General features: G+C 36.4%; 2 protein-coding genes across 2 annotated transcripts in view; one reads left to right on the top strand and one right to left on the bottom strand.

The window, feature by feature from the left end:
• The window catches only part of nsd2 (nuclear receptor binding SET domain protein 2), a 37827-nt gene extending 30894 nt beyond the window's left edge, over positions 1-6933 (top strand). The window contains exons 22-24 of the mRNA XM_056470825.1: positions 7-113; positions 1088-1283; positions 5961-6933. Of these exons, the coding sequence (XP_056326800.1) occupies positions 7-113; positions 1088-1283; positions 5961-6256 (599 nt within the window). The 3' untranslated portion in view covers positions 6257-6933. The remainder of the gene's footprint in view (positions 1-6; positions 114-1087; positions 1284-5960) is intronic.
• Positions 6934-12809: 5876 nt separating this feature from the next.
• kiaa1109 (KIAA1109 ortholog) overlaps positions 12810-24579 on the bottom strand; it is a 213017-nt gene continuing 201247 nt past the window's right edge. The window contains 6 exon segments of the mRNA XM_056470418.1: positions 12810-13858; positions 15716-15896; positions 17873-18007; positions 18107-18301; positions 20573-20776; positions 22570-22821. Of these exon segments, the coding sequence (XP_056326393.1) occupies positions 13639-13858; positions 15716-15896; positions 17873-18007; positions 18107-18301; positions 20573-20776; positions 22570-22821 (1187 nt within the window). The 3' untranslated portion in view covers positions 12810-13638.

Below are 24579 nucleotides of genomic sequence, written 5' to 3'. Positions count from 1 at the left end.
TTTCAGGCACTGAGCTGACGTTTAACTACAACCTGGACTGTTTGGGGAACGAGAAGACTGTGTGTCGCTGTGGAGCTCCCAACTGCAGTGGTTTCCTAGGAGACAGACCCAAGGCGAGTCACTGTAATATCTTGATTTCAGCTGCTGTTAGTATAGTCTTGGTAGTGGGATGTGGTGGTTAAAGCTCAGGGCTAGTATTCAGAAGATTTCAGCCTTGACAGATGTGAGCTGTCACCTTTGTGCTCTTGATCAAAACACACAACGTTAAGTTTGTCCCAAGTTTTTAAAAACAGCTGCAGTCCAGTTCTTAGGCCCCGTTTCCACTAATACGTTTTAGTTTTAAAGCGCATACGTTTTACTACAGTTACACCTTCTGTCCACACTACCCCAGAGTTTGAGCACTGAAAACGGATGCGTGGCAGCAGACATTCGCCTATCTGCTTGGGGCTTTTTCCTCAATAGTAAGTGCACAAAGTTCAGTCTTGTATCAAAATATGAGTTTTAATAATTAATAATGGCAATCAATAACACAATAAGTTTATACAATATAGAAAATAAAGTCAAGCAATCTCTCAATATGAAAAATCAGTGTATGTGGTATAAATATATTCATTTATTTTTGTGCTCATCCAAAGCACGTTATCTGAGAACAAGTGATGGATTCAATATACCAAAGTGTCGTTTGATAGAGACGAGAGGAATTAAATATCACGTTTAACTAGTAAGATGAGGGTTCGGCGATAGATCCTTGATGAACTGTCTGACGTGCGCTGCTCTCACCTGGAGTGGTGCCAGCAGAGCACCTGCTGACTGCCTGGGGCTCAGACGTCTGCATACACTGCAGTGCATGACAGTGTGTGTATGGTCACGTGATGTGCATTATATATTATATATTATATTATACTGTGGACTGAGATCTTTTCAGAAACTCTAGATGAAACGCCAGTGTGGATGTGAATCATTTTCCGTTCTAAAACGCCATTTTAAACTGAAACGTATTAGTGTAAATGGAGCCTCAGTTGAAGAATGAATGTGAATACCTTTAATCGAATTATCTTCACACCAACTTTTCACCCGTCACCTTCAGAACGGACATACTTCTGAGCCCAAAGCCAAACTTCAGAAGAAAAAGCCCAAACGGAGAAGGGCCCGGAATGAAGGCAAGAAGTCTGAGGACGAGTGTTTTCGCTGTGGGGATGGAGGACAGTTGGTTCTGTGTGATAAGAAGGGCTGCACCAAAGCCTATCACCTCTCCTGTCTGGACCGCACCAAGAGACCCTTCGGTAAGAGCTGTTAGCAAACTCTAATGCTGTTATATTATGTAATTTAATGTACACTCACCATCCACCTTGCTAGTATGTTAGACTCTGTTTTTTGCCTTCAGAACTTACTTGATTGTTCATGACATTAATTCAATGCTGCTCCGCTGGACTGACATCTGGTTACTACATTGGAGTATAGTGAATTGTCAAGTTCAAGAAACTAGTTTAAGATGATTTGAGCTTTGCGATTTGGCCTGTTGTACTGAATGGTATGTGGTCATATCATTGCTTGTTTCTACTGAGCAGTACAGTACGGTATGCATTAGTGCTGCCAGTAACGACATTTACAATAATATCAATTTAAACTATAGGCTAATTTATCAATTATTTGATTAATCTAAAGGATTCATTTTATGTAGATTTTTGTTTTTAATTTTATATTATTAATCAATCATTTGAGATTTTTTTTTTTTTTTTTTTTGTTAACTTGAAATGTTGATATTCAGTAGTGTACCTTAAAGTACAATTGAAAAGTAGCCCTTGACAAAATGCAAACAAACTGTAATGAAATAAATGTTGGCCTAAGCATATTCATATTCTAAACAGGAATACTTTATATCCACATGTTCATTAGGTCATTTAAATGTAATGTTTTAAATATAGCATTGGAAAAAAACAATGACGTCACACAATGATGTTGCAAAGTTCACGCACGCACACAGATAAACACACACAGACAGTGTGCGCATTTAACTTTGCACTGTTTTTGCACGACAAATGTGACAGGATACACATTAATATCCACTGCTGTATGGATATCTGTTATGTTAATGTGGAAAATTAAATCAGATTTAACGTCCACCAACCAGGATTAAAGCGTCTTCTTTTATAATTGTACTGACACACGGCTGTAGTGAAGTAAAGCTGAAGGGTAATTGCTGTAGTTCATCACAAACATGCACTGTTTTAAAATGTTTTAAACTTGTAAAACTCACTCTTGACCACATTTGATGATGACTGATGATCACAGAGAGCTGAACAGATCTTTTATTCCCTGTTGCTTTGCGCACGACCTGTCTTGTTGATATGATTATACGCGTTACTACAGAAACATTTTAATACTCAGCTGTCAATCAATTTGGTGGGTGGGAAAACTGCACTCTTACTTTAAGTTGCAGTCTGCCTCAAAATGGGAGGCATTTGGATCCTATTTTAACATCAGGAAATAAAAAAAGAGACTTATTTTCTTTATATCACCCCAAAATGACTGTGGATACACTATACCTACATTCAGTTCTGTCCAAACAGCTTAAAAAATATATGATTTTCATCATAGGTGCCCTTTAATGTGAATTTAGAAAAATCTCTAGCAACAGTCTCACAATTGCGATCCAAGACCTCCTTATATTGGACTTCGAACACATGCACTTTCTGCACACTCGGACGCCTCCATATTTATTATTGAGGCAAAAAGTACAACAGTGAACCTTGGTGGACCCCAACTTAAACTAAGCTTCTTGTGATAAGCAGCCACATGCCAACTGTTCTATGTCGTCCATTTTTGGGGCTGTTCATTTCACATCTAAATGTGTGGATAGAGTGAGGGGCATCAGCAACAATATTATGCTCAAATGATACCCAGTGTGCCATGAAAATATCTTGCACACCATTATTTCACCACCACCAACCTGAACCATTGATAGAGGCAGAAAAGCACCATTGACATCTTTTTAACAACATCTAACCTTACGATCTGAATGTCAGTAAAAGTCAAGACTCTTCAGATCAGGCAATTTCTTTTTTTTTTTTTTTTTTTTTTTTTCTTGAGCCTGTGTGAATTGTAACCTCAATCTACTCTTCTTGGCTGATAGAAGTAGCAAATCCTTGAAGGTTTGACTTGTACATTCAGAGATGCTCTTCTGCTGGCCTCGGTTGTAACTGGTGGTTTGAGTTTGGGCTGCATGATATTGCAAAAATTGGATATTGTTTTAATTGTATTTTTCTAGGATAAATATTAAAATATGAATACAGTTTCACAACAGTGTTCAAATAGGACTATTTGACAGTTTTCTGGGGACTCTTACAGTATTCAGGTACAGAAATTGAATAATCACAATGCAAAAAATGTTTTATTACTGGGTTTTGTCTCATTTTTAGTCCAAATATCAAAATATTCTTAGAGCAAGTAAAGTTGTTGTTTCGTTTTCACCTTTAGAAGAAATAAGTCAAATAAAGAGTGGTGTAATGTGGTAATCAGACCATTTTTTCGGTTCAACAAAAAATAGCGGAGACAAATTTCATTTGCTTTCCATTTATACAAAAATATTGCCGCAAAAGCCATTGGTTTAACAAACAGAACTTAGAACATGTAATTTTAATAAAAAAATCAAGAAAGAACCAGGTGACACAAAGAAGTGTATTCAATATGATCTTTGCTACTGTTGCTGACAGTGCTAAATATAAAAATCTTACATCTTGTACAACATATATTTATTTTCAATTAATGATTCAACAGTTCACACATAAAACGTCGTTTCATTATACTGTAGGTGTATCGTTTCTGAAAACCTATTCTGTGACATAATTTTGATGGTTGTTTGTCGCCACCCATTGGTTACACAATGTAATTGCTTTCACCAGCGTCAGGTTCCATTAAACGATGGTTTTTAATCTTTAGCTTGAACATCAGCGTTTAAATCTGAACTATAAACCGTTCTCCCAGTTCTTCTGTTACTTAATTGTTTGTAACGAACTAAAAAAAGTGTAAAAACTGAATCTATCTCCATCAAACGCAGATTTGAATGCAGTGCTTTGAAGTAGGGCTGTGCAATTAATCGAAAATTCGGTTTCGATTTTGGCTTCTAACGATTATGAAAAACCATTAATCGAGATGTAACGATTATTGCATCATATACCGCCCCTTTTCCAGTTGTACACATTTGTTGCTCTGCAAAGCTCAGTTTCACATGAAAATGACAGTTTGTACCGAATGTAATTTTTGCAGCACGGGATGCACATCATTCATGTTTTAAAAGCGCAAATGAGACTGCATGCTGCCCCAACATTACGAACCAGCAGGCGCATACACACAGCATTCAGTCTCATTCGCCTCAGCGACAAGCAGAGCACACACATCTAAAGTCATCTTAATGTGAGCGCTTTAATGGTCAAATAGGTGTCAAAACGCGGTGTTTAGTGATTATTCATATTAACCCTCCTTTGTGTAATAAACAAACGAGTTGAGAATCAAAAGACATGTGAAAGAGAAACCATTAAAGTGACAACGTGCAATATTCCATCTGCCGGCTGTTTTTATCATTAATCAAACAACAAAAGGAGAAAATCACTCACTGCTCTTGACTGAAGGACTTTTGTAGCTAAAGTATTTTCTTACAGTGAAGATGCTTAAAGCACAGTTTGTTTCATATTTTTATTCTATTGTATTTATTTCCCTTTGCAGGGAGGAAAATAACAGTGTATATAAACAGTTGAAGTTAGAATTATTTGTCCTCAATTATTAGTGACCCCCCCCCCCCATTTCTGTTTAATGGAAAGTTGTTGTTTTTTCAACCCATTTCTAAACATAATAGTTTTAAAAACTCATTTCTAATAACTGATTTCTTTTATCTTTGCTATGATGACAGTAAATAATATTTTACTAGATGTTTTTCAAATACAAGCATTCAGATTCAAAGTGCGATTTAAATGCTTAATTAGGCAAGTTAATATATAACAGTAGTTTCTTCGACAGACAATCAAAAAATATATTGCTTAAGGGGGCTAATAATATTGACCTTAAAATAGGTTTCAAAATATTTAAATACAGGAAATAATGTAAAAAATTCCTGAATCTTTTAAACATAATTTGGGATATAGTTATAAAAAACAAAATTCACAGGAGCGCTAATAATTTTGACTTCAACTGTAATCGTTTTGAATAATCGTGATTACAATTTTGACCAAAATAATCGTGATTATGATTTTTTCCATAATTGAGCAGTCCTACTTTAAGGATTAATAAACATATTTAAATAATTTTCGTTTATCATTCATGTTATGTGCGTTTGAATTGAGATCGCGATCTTTTAATGTTTAATTGTACAGCTTTACACTGAATGCATTAATGCAGGCTAAACAAGCAGTGACAGAAAATAACTTTAGTTAATAGCCTAAAAAAGCATTTAGTTAGGTCCCGCCACAACTTTTTCCGTCATCATTATATTTTACAGGGAAGTCAAAATGCTGTCATGCATGTGATTTTGAATGACGTGGGAATGGCGATCTCTCTGCAATGGTTATAAATGTTGGATTAATTTACAAGTTCAAAAAAGTTAATCCATGGGTCTCGTGCGCTCCGAACCGTAAATTGTGATTCGTACAATTTTTATCCAAGGTTATTATACTGTCTGAATTTTATATCGACCCATGCCTAGTTACATGTAATGTTTTTGACTGTTTTGGGCTGTAACTGACTATAGGGGAGCTCTCTGATTTAAACTTTCATGAACAAAGGTCTCGGAGGATTAGAATGACAGGAATGTGAATGATTTATTAACTCATTGCAGATTTAATAATAATTAATTATGTATAAATTTTTTTGGCCAAATTACCTTGCATATGTTTCCATAAAAAAAAAAAAGAAAAATATATTTCCATAATATATTTCTTTAACCTAATTATTCTGCTGTGTGTCCTCAGGCCGCTGGGACTGTCCCTGGCATCACTGTGACGTGTGCGGCAAGAACTCTGATGCCTTTTGCCAGCTGTGCCCCAACTCATTCTGCAAGGCTCACCAGGAGGGGGCGCTGCGCTCTCACCCGCTCACAGGCCAGCTCTGCTGCCAGGAACATGAAGACTCCGACATCCGCCCGCAGACAGAGACCGCTCAACTACCACCATCCACCAAACCACGCAAATACAGGCGCAGAGCAGAGGCCAAAACCACCAGCAAAGCACCTCTCAAGAAGAGGCCCAGAAAAAACGCTGAGGTGTAGTGGGTTCTTGAACTGTGGAAGCTCCCGCTAATCTCAGCTCCTGCCCCAAATGATTCAGTGATATTGACGTCGTGTTTGACTGTTCTGGAAGCACTGTACGTGTCTGATCAGGGAAGCGTTTAACACTGTAGAGCTCCTCAAAGCTGACCATTCAGGTCCCTTCTCGACTCGTTCTGCCTCTTCATGATCCACTCAAGAGTGTGTGTGTTTGTTTGTTTGTTTGTGATGAATGGATGACAGGGCTGACAGACTGAACACCATAAATAAACAGCATTACGGACGCCAAACTTGAAACCGATTGAATCTTGGCATAGTTTTTGTTTTGTTTTGTTTTTAAACAGTAGATATGTATATGGAAATGTATATGAAAGACCAAAATTATAATAATACTGGATTTATTGTTAGTTACCGGTGCCAAGAGTCTTTTGTTTTATAACAAGTGTTATCGTTAAATAAGACACTATGGGTAGCCATTTCATCTTGTTTGTATTGTTTTAGAGCCAGTTCCTTTAACAGTAGAGCAGCACATTTTTTTAAGCTTGGTTCATTTTTTTTTGTACCATTCTAGAGTTTGAGTAACCAGAATGTTAGGATGGTAAATCTACCTATTCAGAGTTTTAAAAGTGAATCATGACGGGCTTCTTGTGATGCAAGAAATAAAGGTTTTTTAAAAGCGGTTTAGTTGTTTGTTTGCTTTTTTTTTTTTCCTTGTTTTTTTCCCTTTTGAGAAACTTCCCTTTTTACGATTGTAAAACGATAGTAAAACAATGGTAAAACGATATTAAAACGATAGTAAAACGATGGTTTTACTATTGTTTTACCATTGTTTTACTATCGTTTTACCATTGTTTTACCATTGTTTTACTATCGATTTACCATTGTTTTACTATCGTTTTACCATTGTTTTACTATCGTTTTACCATTGTTTTACTATCGTTTTACTATCGATTTACCATTGTTTTACTATCGTTTTACCATTGTTTTACTATCGTTTTACCATTTTTTTACCATTGTTTTACTATCGTTTTACTATGATTTTAGCATCGTTTTACCTTGGTTTTACTATCAATTTCCTATAGTTTAAGATAGTGAACTGTATAGTTTAACTATGGTTTTAGTATGCTTTTACTGTAGTTAAACCATATTAAAACCAGATTGAACCATATTAAAGTGATGGTAAAACAATAGTAAAATTTGATTTGAAAAAATTGAAAAATAGGAAATTGATAAAACGATAGTAAAACAATAGTAAAACAATGGTTTTACTATCGTTTTACCATTGTTTTACTATCGTTTTACTATTGTTTTGTCATCGTTTTACCATTGTTTTACCATGGTTTTACTATCAATTTCCTATAGTTTACGATAGTGAACTGTAGTTTAAAATGGTTTTAGTATGCTTTTACTGTAGTTAAACCATATTAAAACCAGATTGAACCATATTAAAGTGATGGTAAAACGATAGTAAAACAATGGTAAAACGATAGTAAAACCATTGTTTTACTATCGTTTTACCATTGTTTTACTTTTACTATCGTTTTACCATTGTTTTACCATCGTTTTACAGTTTAATTATAGCAAAAGCATACTAAAACCATAATTAAACTATACAGTTCACTATAGCAAACTATAGTAAAATGATATTGAAACCACGGTAAAACGATTATAAAACCATGATAAAACGATTGTAAAACAATGGTAAAACGATATTAAAACCATAGTAAAACGATAGCAGCAGCAGTTTAAGACAAAGTGACACGACATCTGACGTACAGATGCCACTGGTCCAGGCCACTGAGTGTAGTGTAGTGACACTTCCGGTTTTCAATGTCATGTGTCATTCAGTAGTGCCATGTGTAGTGACCTGTGTTACAGAGTGTCGCGCCGCATGTCACTGCAGTGACATTGACACCCGGCGAAGCTTAATGACACTAATCAACACGATTTAATAATTACGCGACTTTTAACATGATTTATTGCGTCGCAAGTTAGTTTATATGCTGGACTACTCCACAATGTTTTAATTTAAAAGCATTTATTTTACGCATTCGTAGCTATACTTCCATTATTTATTGCTACTATACGTAATATTTAGTCATTTGACAGTACATGTCAGTGGATATCAAACTTATTGTGACATGCTTATCTGTTGTGCCGTATTATTGCATCGTGGCGGTTCCTTTGTTGGCTACAATATGGACTTCATGTTTATTAATTCATTAATTTATTTTATTATTTCATTTATTTTCATTTTAAGGTATTTTAAATAACATGCTTTATAAAGTTATAATAAAATGCATCTTATAAATATATAACATATATGCAGATAATAGGTGTCATTTACCTAATCATTTTCAAATATTAAAGCAGAGAGAATCTTATCACATTAATGTGCTTATAACGTGCTTATACTGACACATACTGGCACATGTCAAAAGATCACTGGCACTAGTGGCATTTAGGCCTACTGACATTAGTGACATGTATTGACATTTGTGGCATGTACTGACATTAGAGGAATGACATCAGTGGCATGTGCTAACATGGCATTTGGGCCTACTAACATAAGTGGCATGCAGCTGCAGTGACATCAACACAGCTTAATGATGCTTATAATCAAATCATTACGATGCTGTCAAACATCTGATTTATTGCATCGCGAGTTCGTTTATAAGATAGTCGTCTCTATGTCTCTCAAGTAACACTTTACAATAAGGCTGTATTATTTAACCTTAATGCATTAGTTTACATGAATTTACAATGAGCAACACGTCTGTTAGGCGTTATTTAGTCTTTGTTAATATCTAACTAAACTTAATGCATAAAAAGTTAATGCAGTTATGTTATTGGTGAACAATAATTCCATTCATCATTACATAATCTTTACCATCTTTTATGCCTAATATATGAAGTAAATAAATGCAGGCTTAAGTGTTAACCAGTTCAATATGTATTTACATTTTTAAAAGTAAATTATATAAAAATACCTCAAAATAATACATACAATCACTGACATGTATTGTACCAATGAAGATCTAAAGTGTCACTACACTACTCTAAAGTGTCACTAAAGTGTCATACATTTAAAAATGATGGAGACCTAAATGCCAATAGTGTCAGTGACACATGCCACTAGTGTCAGTGATCTTGTGACATGTGCCAGTAGGTGTCAATATAGCACGTTATAAGCACATTAATGTGATAAGTTTCTTTTTGCTTATAACGTGCTTATACTGCTTAAAGACTAAATAACGCTTAACAGATGTGTTGCTCATTGTTAATTCATGTAAACTAATGCATTAACTAAGGTTAAATAATACAGCCTTATTGTAGTGTTACTTGAGAGACATAGAGAAGACTATCTTATAAACAAACTCGCGATGCAATGAATCAGATGTTTGACAGCATCGTAATAATTTGATTATAAGCATCATTAAGCTGTGTTGATGTCACTGCAGCTACATGCCACTAATGTCAATGAGTCGTTTATCCAATATCAATTTTTCTACCCTAAAAACGATAATCAAGCCAAAATCTCTTTTTTTTTTTTTTTTTTTTTTTTTTTGAAAACGGATATGGATTGGACTGAAGATACCCTGAATCTTATGTTTGCAGTCTTTCCATTTTTAATATACTTATTTTATTTGCATTCACTGATCTAATACAGAATGGATCAGCGTCTGCACTTTTAATCAGCTCATTAACTAATACTTATGCAACATGGAAGATTTATATATATTTTTAAAAACCAATTGTCATTCCACATACAGCAGATCAGCAGTGTATAAGCTGACATTTTTATTCAGGAGGAAACGATGGTTTTAATTTGTGTATCAGTCTTTCGTCATATTTCATTATTCACGTTATCAGAGTATTTGTATGAAGTACAGTTTTAGAGAAGTTTATGTTCCCCAAATATACAGAAGGGGGCGATAAAGCACCTCACATTATTACTTTCAGGTACTTTTTTTTCCATGCTTTCTTTTTTTATCCTTATATAGGTAAAATGGACTAAAGATGAAAGAATATGTAATAAAAATGTATTAAAAAAAAACTCGTATCAAGTGTATAATCATTATTTTGTTACCTGATATTCAACAGACTATATTTATGACTTAATTACATAAAAAAAAAAAATCCACAATGTTTTCTTTTCAAAAGATCGTGTGTGAACTTTCTCAAAATTAAATATGTAAAAAATCTAAAAGTATAAATCAATGACTTTTAACAATTCAAAACATTTATGTAAAATTCAAAGGTGCAACAACCTGGATTTGGGGATTCCATTCCTCCTTGCAGATTATCTCCAATTCTGTCATGTTGGATGGTAAACGTTGGTGGACGGGCATTTTTAAGGCTTTCCAGAGATGTTCAGAAGAGTTTAGGTCAGGGCTCTGGCTGGCCCATTCAACAACAGTCACAGAGTTGTTGTGAAGCCACTCCTTCGTTATTTTAGCTGTGTGCTTAGGTTGGAAGGTAAATCTTTGGCCCAGTCTGAAGTCCAGAGCATTCTGGAGAAGGTTTTCATCCAGTATATCCCTGTACTTGGCTGCATTCATCTTTCCCTTGATTGCAACCAGTCGTCCTGTCCCTGCAGTTGAAAAACTCCCCCACGGCATGATGCTGCCACCATACTTCACTGTTGGGACTGTATTGGACAGGTGATGAGCAATGCCTTGTTTGCTCCACACATACCGCTTAATATTAAGGCCAAAAAGTTCTATCTTGGTCTCATCAGACAAGAGAATCTTCTGGTGTTTCTTTTTAGCAAATTCCATGCAAACTTTCACATGTATTGCACTGAGGAGTGGCTTCCACTCTGCCACTAAGCCCTGACTGTGGAGGGTTGGAGTGATGGTTGACTTTCTATAATTTCCCCATCTCCTCACTGCATCTCTGAAGCTCAGCCACAGTGAGCTTTTAGATTCTTCTTTACCTCTCTCATCAAGGCTCTTCTCCTCCGATAGCTCTGTTTGGTCGTATGGCCAGCTCTAGGAGGGATTCTGGTCACCCTAAACGTCTTCCATTTAAGAATTATGAGGCCACTGTGGTCTTAGGAACTTTAAGTGCAGCAGAACATTTTGTAACCTTGGCCAGATCTGTGTCTTGCCACAATTCTGTCTTAGGTCTTCAGAAATTCCTTTGACTTCACGATTCTCATTTGCTCTGACATGCATTGTGAGCTGTAAGGTTTTATATAGACAGGTGTGTGGCTTTCCTAATAATGTCTAATCAGTACAATCAAACACAGCTGGACTCAAATGAAGGTGTGGAACCATCTCAAGGATGATCAGAAGAAATGGACAGCACCCGAGTTAAATATATGAGTGTCACAAAGGGTCGGAATACTATAGGACCATGTGATATTTCATTTTTTCATTTTAACAAATCTGCAAAAATGTCAACAATTCTGTGTTTTTCTGTAAATATGGGGTGCTGTGTGTACATCAATGAGGGAAAAAAATGATTTTAGCAAATGGCTGCAATATAACAGAGTGGAAAATTTAAGGGGGTCTGAATACTTATATATATATATATATATATATATATATATATATAATAACTGAAAAATTATATTCTTTGGTTTTTGGCATTGTCACTTCATTCGAAACTCTAACATTGGCAAGGACCTTCCTGAGCATTGGCAAATCCCAAAATAATGTAAACGGGTTTTCAATGACTATGCCTTTGTGGATCTATTAGATTTGAGAAGGTGAAACTTGTCTGGTCAGTGGCTGGTTCTTTCACCTATCTACTTCATTCCACACTCTGTCTGCACCTATAAACTCTGCCCCTCTAAAAAGTATAATAGACAGGATGACACTGCTCATATTAGACTCTTGTTGACTTCCTGATGATGACTGTTTGACTGCAGAGCAACAAACGTTCTCAATCAAAGAATTCTGCTTGAAAGAGTCTCCTGGCTTGGGTTCTGAAGTTTACGACACTTTTAATTTTGTCTTATCATCAAGCAGTAATTGGCTTTAGGTATTGGGTAGGATTAGGGATGTAGAATGCAATTTAGATTTATTTCTAAATGCTGCAATAGCAGCAGATATTTATATGTTGTTTTTATCCCTGAAGCACCATAACCAATAAACAAAGGATTCATTTTTATTAAAGGTAGCGCAGTGGCTCTGTCGCTTCACAGCAAGAAGGTCACTGGTTCGAGTCACAGCTGAGCCAGTTGGAATTTTTGTGTGGAGTTTGCATGTTCTCCCAGTGTTGACGTGGGTTTCCTCCCGGTGTCCCCCGCAGTCCAAGAACATGTAGCTTAATTGGATGAACTAAATTGGCCTGAGTGTATAGGTGTGTGTAAATTAGTGTGTATGGATGTTTCCCAGTACTGGGTTGTGGCTAGAAGGGCATCCACTGCATAAAACATATACTGGAATAGTTGTCAGTTCATTCCACTGTGGTGACCCTTAATACATAAGGGACTAAGCCGAAGGTAAAGGAATGAATTCAATTAAGTCATAAGTCAACCTTGCATTTCCAGATCAATGAATGATGACAGCATAACCAGGAAGAAAACACTCACCAGTGGATCTCATTCATTTTAGTAGTAATGATTTAATTCAGTTAAGAAATCAGCACATTGAACATATTTACCTCAGTATATACAACGGTCTATTGCACATATTATGAAAGAGCCAAAAAAAAAAAAAAAAAAACACTATCACCACAGGCCTAACATGGGTAACAGCTTATGCATTTTCAGATATTTACATTTCCTTTATCTAGTATTATTATTATCATATAAGTTAGAGCCTCGCTTTATCAGCCAGTTCACATTTACACAGCATAATCTGAGGTCTTGGATGTATTATTCACAGGAATATACGAGGTGCTTCTTTACACTACATCACCTCTCCTCCTCAAAAACGTGTTGCTAAGCAGGCATCAGAAAAAATTTGGTCACTCTCAAAGGAATAATTAGGCTTCGGGACGTTTGCTCTCTTCCACCGCTGGCTGAAAGAAGAAACACGTCACCGGAGCTCTAAAAACATTCACTAAAACGGCTTTAAAAAGTCTAGATTGGCAATGTTCACCTCAGAGAAACAACACAGGACGCTCCTCATGTAAACCTGTATATACTGTAGCTTCAAGATCACTGCGCGCCATCTGTTAGTGTCAGTGATTTAGAAGTGCATGTTAAAAGTCCAGATGACGTTCAGCAGCAAATTTAAAACGTATAAAATCAAGCAAGATCAAAAAGGAACACTTTCAGTCGTCTGAACGCAATGAACCCGAGCAAAACGTTCACACAGAATAGCAGTGTTTTAGTGTGCTGTACAGTAGAATGCGACAAATCCAGTGATTTCAGACAAGTCAAGAAAGGAAATGGCTCCAGATAGCGGAAATGTATGAATACGTTGAAGTTAATGCTCGTCTTTGTCCCTTTGCCCTTTTTTCTCCTTCTCGTCCTGCAGAGCCGTGCCCAGTTTCTTGATGAGAACAGACAGGACTTTATCCAGAGGGTCCATCACTCCTCGCTGCAGCCACTTGGGGATTGTGGTTCTGGCGTGATGGAAACCCAGCTTCTGCAGAATGTAGTCCACTCCTACTGGATCAATCTTACGACCCGTCCATGAGATCAACCTGAAACAATCAACACATTAAATGAGCTCAGTCCTGACATTAACTGCATGAACAACAGCATGGTTTGTAGCACATTTTTCTACAATCAAATTTAAGACTTTTTAACACCCAATGAAATAAAAATTAATGCCGTACATACATTAGGGTGCGCAATATCGACAAAAACATAAAGATTTCTTTCTTACTTTAATATTATTTTAATCTTTCGTAATTTTAGTAAAAATAATGAATCGATTAATAACAAAACTGTCCAAAAAAAAAAAACAAATACAGTTAGGTCCATAAATATTTGAACATCTACACAATTCTAACATTTTCGGCTCTATACACTAACACAATGGATTTGAAATGAAACGCATAAGGTGTGCTTAACTGTGTGGTTAACTGCAGACTGTCAGCTTTAATTTGAGAAAATTTACACCCAAATCAGGTGAACGCTGTAGGAATTAAAACAGTTTGCATTTGTGCCTTCCACTTGTTAAGGGACCAACAGTAATTGAACAGAATAATAATCATAAATTACACTTTCACTTTCTAATACCTGGTTGCAAATCCTTTGCAGTCATTTACAGCCTGAAGACTTGAATGCATAGACATCACTAGACGCTGGGTTCAGGGCATTTTCCTTCAGTTTTGTCTTCAGTAAGTGAAATGCATGCTCAATCGGATTCAGATCAGGTGATTGACTTGGCCATTGCATAACATTCCACCTCTTTTCCTTAAAAACACTCTTTGGTTATTTTTGCAGTATGCTTTGGGTCATTCTCCATCTGCACTGTGGAGCTCTGAAGTATTAATAAGTTGATCTGGTCAACAGTTGTGAAGGGTGTTTTCTTCACCAGGAAAAGAATTCTTCTGTTGCCCACCAGAGTTGTTTTCTGTGGTCTTCTGGATCTTTTGGTGTTGCTGAGCTCACTGGTGCGTTCTTTCTTTTTAAGAATGTTCCAAACTGTTTTTTTGGCCACACCTAGTGTTTTTGCTATCTCTCCGATGGGTTTGTTTTTTCAGCCTAATGATGGCTTGCTTGACTGATAGTGACAGCTCTTTGGATCTCATCTTGAGAGTTGACAGTAACAGCTTCCAAATGCAAATAGCACACTTGAAATAAACTCTTGACCTTTTATTTGCTCATTGTAATTGGGATAACGAGGGAATAACACACACCTGGCCAATGAAACAGCTTGGAAGCCAATTGTTCAATTACTTTTGGACCCTTAACAAGTGGGAGGCACATATGCAAACTGTTGTAATTCCTACAGCGTTCACCTGATCTGGATGCAAATACCTTTAAATTTAAGCTGTCAGTCTGCAGTTAAAGCATATTGTGCTTGTTTCATTTCAAATCCATTGTGTTGGTGTATAGAGCCAAATATGTTAGAATTGTTGTTTCAATGTCCTAATATTTATGGACTTAACTGTATATAATGCATAATTTCTCAATATATATATATTCAATGGTCTGTTGAAATGATTGATTCTGATTGGCTGGAGGGTGGGCATTATTTTTGTTGAAACGCACATGTAGTTCCAGTCAGTTTGATCACAGTTCGAAGTAAATGCGCTTCTCCCAAACATTTATAATTACCATAGCAACTCACGTGTGAAGCAGAGGAAACCGATGAGGACTGTTAATGGCGGACGGGAATCCACAAAATTAGGAAAATACTCATAAATTATGCATTATGCCACGTATATTCATTTACAGAGATCTCAGATTTTATAACATAATAATCAAGACAATATATAGTTTTTTTTTTTGTTACTACTATGGATGTCAATGGCTTTTTTCCCTAACATTTTCCAAGTATCAAAAGGGCCTGTGTGTTAAATGTTGAGGTCATATGACTGCAGTGTTACCGTAGTGTGGGCTCAAGATGCCACGTGTTGCAAAGGAACTCTCTCCAGTCCACTGTGGCGTAGTTGACTCCTTCTTCTTTCTCCTTCTCCTTCTCCTTCTTGTCAGATGAAGCCTCATCCTGCTGCGTTGTCGGGCTCTTCTGGCCAGGCCGAGACGCAAACATGCGTGGTGCAAAGAGAGCTACGACAAAAACACAAACTTCACTGAAGTAGGAGTGTTTCTACTACAAAATTACACAAAATCTATTGTGATATTTTCTAAAGGTCAATAAACTCTGCACTTCTATTTGCACAATATTTTTGCAGCAAGCAACGAAGGCAATGCGACTTAACGAACTCACAATTTAGTTCAGCAATGACTGACATCACTCCATTCAAAGTCACTGGGAAGCGTTAACACTGACAATTTGTGAACAAGGCGTAAGAAAGTCAAATGGTAAGTCAACCAACTATCATATTAAGTGTTTCTTCCGTTATGACATAGCACTATTCTCTGCCACTGCATAAATGTGATTGGCTAGTGACTGCAATATCATTTGCATAAAAAGATCTGATTGGATTGTTTTAAAGTTTTTCAACTTCTGCATTGAGCAAAAGAGGCAACGCAACTCAACGGATCCACAATTTATTTCGGCAACACTTCATGTCCTTCCATTAAAAGTCAATAGAAAGAGTTAACGCCAACTCTCGCTGTGAACAGAGCATAAGGAAGTCAACACTTACAGGTTTCCAGTTTTCTTCAAAATAACGTTTGTGTTCAACAGAAGAAAGTCAAACAGGTTTGAAAGAAGAAGGATGAGAAAATGATGACAGAATGTTCAGTTTTGGGTGAACTATCCCTTTAATGCACAATTCTTCCAGTTACCAAACCATTAACTAAGGCTGCGTTCGAAACCGCATACTTCCATACTATACAGTACGCTAAAATCAGTATGCGAGCCGAGTAGTATGTTCGAATTCATAGAATTCGAAAATCAGTATGCGAGAAGTACCCGTATGACTTACTACTTCCCGCGAGATTCTGAAGTGCGCATTCCATGCATGCTCCGCTATCCCATGATGCCCCACGAGCGAATTCATGAATGGGAGTGAAGCAACGCAACTGACGCAGCTAGGTCACGTGACCATGACAAAATGGCAGTTGTAGTACGTCCGAATTCCATTCATACGGCTCACATTTATACTGCATAAAACGTACTTTTCTAACGGCCGAGTAGTACATTTAAATTCAAATGCAGTACCTACTGAGTACGGTTTCGGACACAGCCTAAGACTTTGAACTCAATAAAATATTAATTTGTTGCTTATTAATGATAAGGTTCTAGTTGGGTTTAGCTATTGGGTAGGATTAGAAATGTAGAATAATATCATTCTTTATTAATACCAATAAACAGTCAATATTTTAATAATAGGCAGGTAATAACTAAAAAGCCACAAGTTAATAGTATAAATTGGTACTTAAACTAAAGTGTTACCAACGTATTGTGAAATGAAAGCAATTCTATTAACAAGTGTCCTGCAATTAAAATTTGATCCAATTCAATGCATCTTTATTTCTATAGTGCTTTTACAATGTAGATTATGCCAAAGCAGTTTAAGATAGAAGTTCTAGTAAATTCAAATTGAAACAGTGTCAGTGTAGTCCAAATGACTAATTTTGTAAAACATTTCCACTTGATCAAAATACACTTTTCCCAATACAGCCGAGGCCAAGTTTTCTCTTCTCTAGAAGATACTTTGGCTTTAGGATTTTCCATGTGGACTGTAAGATTTGCCACAAAGCCCTTCTCATTCACATCTGCCACCAAGTATTGGTATTTGATGGCATTTCTCTACTGCTTGGAACCTTAATATTGTAAATGTAAATTTTTACAGTCTTTATTCAGTTTAATAAGCAATTTTTGAAATGATCAAATGACTTTTTATGTATAAAACATGACCTAAAAATCAGAAAACAAAATTCCATTGCAGATTTGCTAAATATTCCTTTTCAGACTGCATGAAAAACTGTAAACATCTTTTGCAATATATGAGCAATACATGCTTTCATTAGGCATATTTCAATTCGCAATTTTATTTCGCACAAGTCAATAGAGACAGGTCTAGTGATACTTCTGAAGAAAGGAAATGGAGTGAACCTTGATTTGATCATCTCACCTTTCTCCTTTTCTTTCAGGTACGCCGACACCAGGTCATGCAGGAACATGATGAGCTCTGCATCCATGGTGACGCAGATGTGATCGGTGAACTCGGTCACCACGCTGCACTCCACTTTGGGTTTGCTGTTGGCATCTGCAACAGGGTGAGTGAATACACAGCACTCAGTGTCATAATGCAAAGGTCACAGTGTCTAGCAGCATTAGCAGACTATGAAAATGGGTGAGTTTGTACCACTGAGCGAAGGTTCCTCTGGGTCTTGTACATGGATGGATTTGAACTGGAGCTGCATTTTGGGAAGGGCGAAGATGGTCTCGGTTTCGTGGTTGTAGCTGGAAGAGCCCCTGAAGCCGCTCAGGAGGCTGGAGCTCTTTGCTGCTGCGCCGCTCTCAGAGTTGTTTGCATCCACGTTTCGCAGCAAATTCAGCTCTGACACAGGAAAGCAGAGGGATATTTCAAGACAAATGTTAATTAGAGCGATGCACAGACCTTAAATCTAAGGCACGAGCTTATACTGTTACAGCCATTAAAATACACCAGATTTGTATTTGATCAGAATAATTGAGAGAAATGTTTTTTTAGAGAAGAGTTTTTTTTGTTTGCTTTTTAAAATGTAAGCTTTAGTTTTTTAAGTAACATCGATATCCAAGGAGTATGTGGTCCACAGTGAGTTTACTCAACTTACAAGTTGTGCATAATCAGTTGGACAATTTAAAGTTGTCACTATTTGAAAAGTGACCAGTAGCTTGCCTTTCCTCTAGCGTTTTTCACAGTTTTAAGTTTGCCATTGGTAATTTTTCTCCTTATGTTCTCCATTAAACGTGTCTGGAAATCTCCATGCTCAAGGCATCACTGGTGCTTCCGGACCGCACGTATTACATCTCATTAAACTTTTTAAAAAGGTTTTTTCTAAAGCAGGGCCGAAGCCCGTTACGCGTGCTAGCTATGATGTAAAAAATTGGCCTGAAGCCCAGACCTATGGGGATTAAAAAAAAAATAAAAAATTAGGCCCAGAGGGGCTCAGGCTTAAATGCAGGGCTCTAATGTTAATATTGGCATCCCATCCTGTCACATAACATTTTTTATAAAGGATGGGATAAAATGATAAAACAAATAACACCTGGCCTATTTTCCTCACCATTGGCTTATTTATAAAATATACATATGTGTGTATATATATATAAGTATATATATATATATAAGTATATATATATATACACACATTTATATAGGTTTTGTTTGATATAGATTTTCTTTTTTTTTTTTTTACTTTTACTGCTGTACCTTTTGCATATTTGTATTTACACATTTATCTGTACTACACCTTAAATTTCTTTATCATTTTATATTATCTATCTTATTATTATTATTATTATTGTTATTATTATTATATAAAACATATATTATTTGTGCTTCAATTGTAAACCAACTTACTTATTCTTTAGATTTAATACCGTATCTCTAATTATTACGTATCAATAAAATATGGTGCAGCAGCACGTCAGGGCGTCCCAAGTTCGAATCCCGGCTAGAGGACATTTCCCAACCCTACCCCCCCATCCCCCCCACCCCCTCTCTCTCTCTCCCACTTCGCTTCCTGTCTCATTACTGTCCTATCTAATAAAGGCAAAAAGGCCAAAAATAAATATAAAAAAACTATAAATATTCAATTTTATAAACAGACAAAACAGAAAAACAAATGACAGCAGAATGGCTCTTTTCCCAGGTGACATCATTGTAAGCACTCACAGATTGGCTACAAATGTTTTTCCACAAGACGAACAAAAGATCGATTATGATTTAGCCTGTATTCTAAAGTGTTGAGAACGCAATTCCATAACCCAATGCCTCTAAATAATGAGTTTATACTTTTTTATATTGCTGTGTTGTCTCAAAACACATGGATTATGAACCTGCTTGCCCTCCTGCTTGCTTGTAAAACACACATTCAAAATACTGATTCATCCAGTTATGAAATTTTGTGAAATCTTTATGGGCGATTCATTCAATAAATCATTCAAAGTTAGATAAAAAATACAAACAATTCAAATTAATTAAAATATGTATTTGTATATTTGTAAAAATAGCCAAAAATGCATTGTATGGGTCAAAAAGACAGATTTTTGTTTTATGCAAAAAATCACTAGAATATTAAGTACAGATCATGTTCTATGAAGACATTCATACATTTCCTACTGTAAATATACTACATTTATCTAATTTTTGATTAGTAATATACATTGTTAAGAACGTCATTTAAACAAATTTAAAGGTGATTTTCTCAGTATTTACATTATTATTTCTCAGATATTTAAATGCAAAATATTTTCCTACCACAACAAATCATACATCAATGGAAAGCTTATTTATTCAGCTCTGATTCAAATCAGAGGTTCTTTATTTATTTTTAGCATGTCAATCAGTTACTGGCGCTAAAATATCAACCAGTTAGTGGTGTTACTGGTCAATATCATGTGTGGAGTCAATCACTGATATTAATATATCATTATTTTTATTAAAATATCATGGGTAACATAAACACCAATATACTGCAACACCACTAGGCAAGGAGCATTGTTTGCAGAATTACCAAGTCACTACTCAGTTTGATCCCTTAAAAGGCAGCTGTCTATGTAGGCAACAAACAGCAGAGCAGCTTACTATGTTTCAGAACAGAGCAACTAAGAGTGCAACATTTACCTTCGTTCCTCATGGCAGTGACGTAGTTGAACCACTCTTTGACCGTAGCCACTCCATGCGGGGGATTTTCATGCCGACGGCGAGTGACCTTAGTGATGGTCGCCATAGGGCTCTCCAGAGCACCGCAAGGCTTGGTGACCATGGTATTATGCCCAAGGTGAAAGTCCAGGGTTTGAACTATATATGTAGAATCATCACTGCAGCCTAGATGGAAAAAAAAACACACAATTGCTAAGTTACAATAAAGACCATAAATTTATAAGGCAGAGGTGTCTAATCCTGCTCCCGGAAAACTGCAGAGATGAGCTCCCACCAGAGATAATACACATGCTATAAAGTTTCCTAGAGTCTGTAGACCTTAATTAACTGATTGGTGTTTGGTGATGAACTTTGAAAGACAGGAACCCTCCAGAAATTCTTACAAACCTTACCAAGAGCTTATAATGCATTGTGTGAATTATGGGAGACACTTCCATTAAACTGTAAACAATTAATGAAGTGACTGAAAAAAATAATAATGAGGTGGCATTATTTTCCTCACAATGATAATCCCTAAAATGTCAAAAGGCAGCTTATTAGAGTTAACAAATTACTTTCAAACTCAAGACAAGTTTTTCCTGCAGCAATATTATGAATTTTTATTAGCTACAGTTTGTCTGAGAAGCTGATCGGTCAATTCTTGTCGCATGACTTGCAGTGCGTTCGCGGAATTTATTCAACAGTGTGCGTCTGAAAGGAAGACAGTCCTCGCTGCAGCCAGCAGCTTGATGACGTAGTTGAGTAGGTCTACTACGTAGTTGACAATCGCCTACACCTCCCCCTACCCTAAACCCAACCAGCACAGTAGCATGGGCGTTACCTTAGTGGGCGGTACAAGTTGACGATCGCCTACACCTCGCCCTACCCTAAACCCAACTGTAACAGTAGCATGGGCGCTACCTTAGTGGGCGGTACAATGTCGCCTACATAGTTGACGATCGCCTACAGCTCCCTCTACCCTATACCCAACCAGCACAGTAGCATGGGCGTTACAAGTTGACGATCGCCTACACCTCGCCCTACCCTAAACCCAACCATCACAGTAGCATGGGTGTTACCTTAGTAAAAGGTCCACTACGTAGTTGACGATCGCCTACATCATCATGCTGCGGGCTTGATCTTGCTGAAAGGTGCAAGCTGCGCACCTTCATAGGAAAACTTGTGCGAATTCTAGAAAGGACGTGACATGCGAACATGATATCGACATTTGCGATTTCCAGTAGTCGATCTTCTTGCACAGACATGCTGGATTCACCTAATTTGTTGACAAATGGGTTGCGTTCCTTGGCAGTTCACGGGTCCTTCACTGGGTCTTTACCCCTTAGAAAAGAAACTTTCCTAAGACACTTGTTTCTTACTCATTTTGCTGCTTGTGGGTTAAATTTGGCCACTCAAGTGACCGAGATGTACAAGAGAGATTATGATTGTTTTTAAAAATAAAAGACTTTTCAAAATAAAAGCTCGTTCAGACTCAGGTAATAAATAAAATGGAAAAAATTCATGATTTCTTATGCGGCCCGGAACTAATTGATTCGTGGACCGGTACCAGTGGTTGAGGACCACTGCCCTAATAGACAAGATTTCGTTATTTGAAAAAATTTTGTCCCCTTTTATTTCCTTTCTACAAACCTACAAACTTGTGAATAATATGTTTAGTACATACTTTTACCATTGGAAAGTATGTTTAATTTTTGTTTAATTATGATTTTTATGACACTTGGTTGTTTTTTCATACAAAAAATTTTTGGAATGTCTAATTGTTAAAATTTAAGTTTTATGTTTGTATTGAAAAAAAAAGTGTATTTACAAGTGAATGTCTGCTAGAATTTCTAATAATACAAATATTTAAACCGGAAGTTTGCCGAAAAGGAAGTGCAACCCATAATTTGAGAAACAGCAGTCATATGTGGAAAAAGGTGGCTAAGGGAGTGATAAAAACAGCAGCACAGCGTCTGTACCATCCTCCCAGATCTTCTGTGCTTCAGTCCAGAAGGCGATGTTGGGCTCTTCCAGATGGAACAACACCCAGGACTTGGAGCGAAAGTTGGGCCCGTGAAAGCAAGCCAGAGTCATGTGGTTTCCATGTAGGCTCATAGAGCCACCCAGCTGCACGGCATCCTCCGGGAGAGGCATCTGGAAGAGGGAAATGTGGCATCCGGCCACCATCTTCAACACATTGGGCCAGTGCCTGTGATGAGCAGCATCCATATCTGAAAGAAAAAACAAACATTCATGTTTATTTAAATACAAACGTTAATGGCTCATTTCCACTGAGCACTCTGGTTTGGTAGAGTACAGTAAGAAAAGTAGTTTATTTCCATTTTCACTTTAAGTAACAGTAAAATTGCAAACCGTATTGTACCATATTTTTTCAGGTATGTAGCACAACAGTATGATACCAAAAGGGTGGAGATAGACTCGCTGCTGAATGCTACACTGCAAAAACTCCTTATCTAGTCAAGAATTACAATCTTATTTCAAGCCAAAAAAATCATATAGAATTTGTTTTAAGAATACAGTACTATGCAAGATCAGATTGTGTTTTTCAGATTATTTATCTTTTTTTCCTTAGTTGGTAAAGCTTTAAAGGTATTTCACCCTGCAAATTTAGCTCAATCACAATCAAAGAAATGATTTAAGACTAGCCTTGAATTTTAAGAGTTTATTTAGCTGTATTAACTTGTTTTAAGTTTGCCCATTAAAAAATGCTCAATCACATTTATTATTCTTCTTTAGTGATAAAATACATTCAAATATGTTTTGTTGCAGTTAGCTTCAGTATTTTGAGAATTAACAAGTAGTAATTTGCACTAATGTCAAGTCTTAACTTGAATTTTAAAATGCACGCATGTCCTGATTTTTTATTACATACTATAATCTTGTTTTAAGTAATTTTAAGACAGAATATACAGTAGAATGACATTTTTATTAAATTGAGAGGAATTCTACCGTTTAGTAAATTGAATTTAAATCAAAAATAAGAAACACAAAAACTATTTAAGGCATTTAAGAAGCTAGTTTTAAGATAATTAGACTAAATACACAGCTTGGAATAAGTGTTATAATACGCAAGACATTCTCTCTTTACTAGAGAGCGCATCTTATTTCAACAAATCTTAAGTATAATTATCTTACTTGTATTTTTAAATGTGCAGATAGCACAGGTGGCGTCACCTCCTCTCTCTATTTGAATGAGTTTGCCACTCATTGACATTTTAAATATTAAACTTGAGTGTACAAGATGCAATAGGTGAACAACCCATTCGGCTTTCTTCTTCAAGAATGGCGTAGATCCATAAGAGTGTTGTCAAAAGAAGCGATACTTCGGTACCAAGTCGATACTGAAAAAATAAAACAATATGGTACCAGGGTTTCTAAAGTAGCGGTAGAGCCAAAGACCTGAAAGTGAAAGCTGAGCAGTGGTGCTCTCTTCATACAAGCGCTGAGACACAGCAGGAGGTCTGCGCTGTTTTATCAGTCCTGTTCTTGCCGGGTTTTATTCCCCACTTCTGGTCCTGCTATTTATTTACTTTTTGATTTATTTCACTCTTCATATATTTATTAATTTCATTCTAAATTTGTGTTTTTTTTTTGCTTTTTTTATTTCGCTTGAATGGGCTATATGCACAGCTAGTGTTTTTTAGCCAGTGATAAACTTCTGCTGAAAGGTTTATGTGACTATTTTCCATTTCACACGGTTCCTTTAACAGTATTGATGTTGTGAATTAACCTGGTTACTTTAACTGTCAAAATTGTTAACCATACAACAATTAACACCAGCAGTCACAGAACCACACCATAACCGGATCACAACAAAACACTGCCCTCCTCTCACCCACACACCGTACTACCTATTTTAGAGTATGTTTTACTTTCGAAATGGGGTATAAATTCGTCCTATTGGTGTTTAAAATTCTTTTGAACATAATTAGGTGCTGCTTGTTAATCAGACAAAGCTTATATGTTTG

This window comes from Danio aesculapii, chromosome 13, assembly GCF_903798145.1.
Source record: "Danio aesculapii chromosome 13, fDanAes4.1, whole genome shotgun sequence".
NCBI lineage: Eukaryota > Metazoa > Chordata > Actinopteri > Cypriniformes > Danionidae > Danio > Danio aesculapii.
This window is presented reverse-complemented; position numbering and strand designations above follow the sequence as displayed.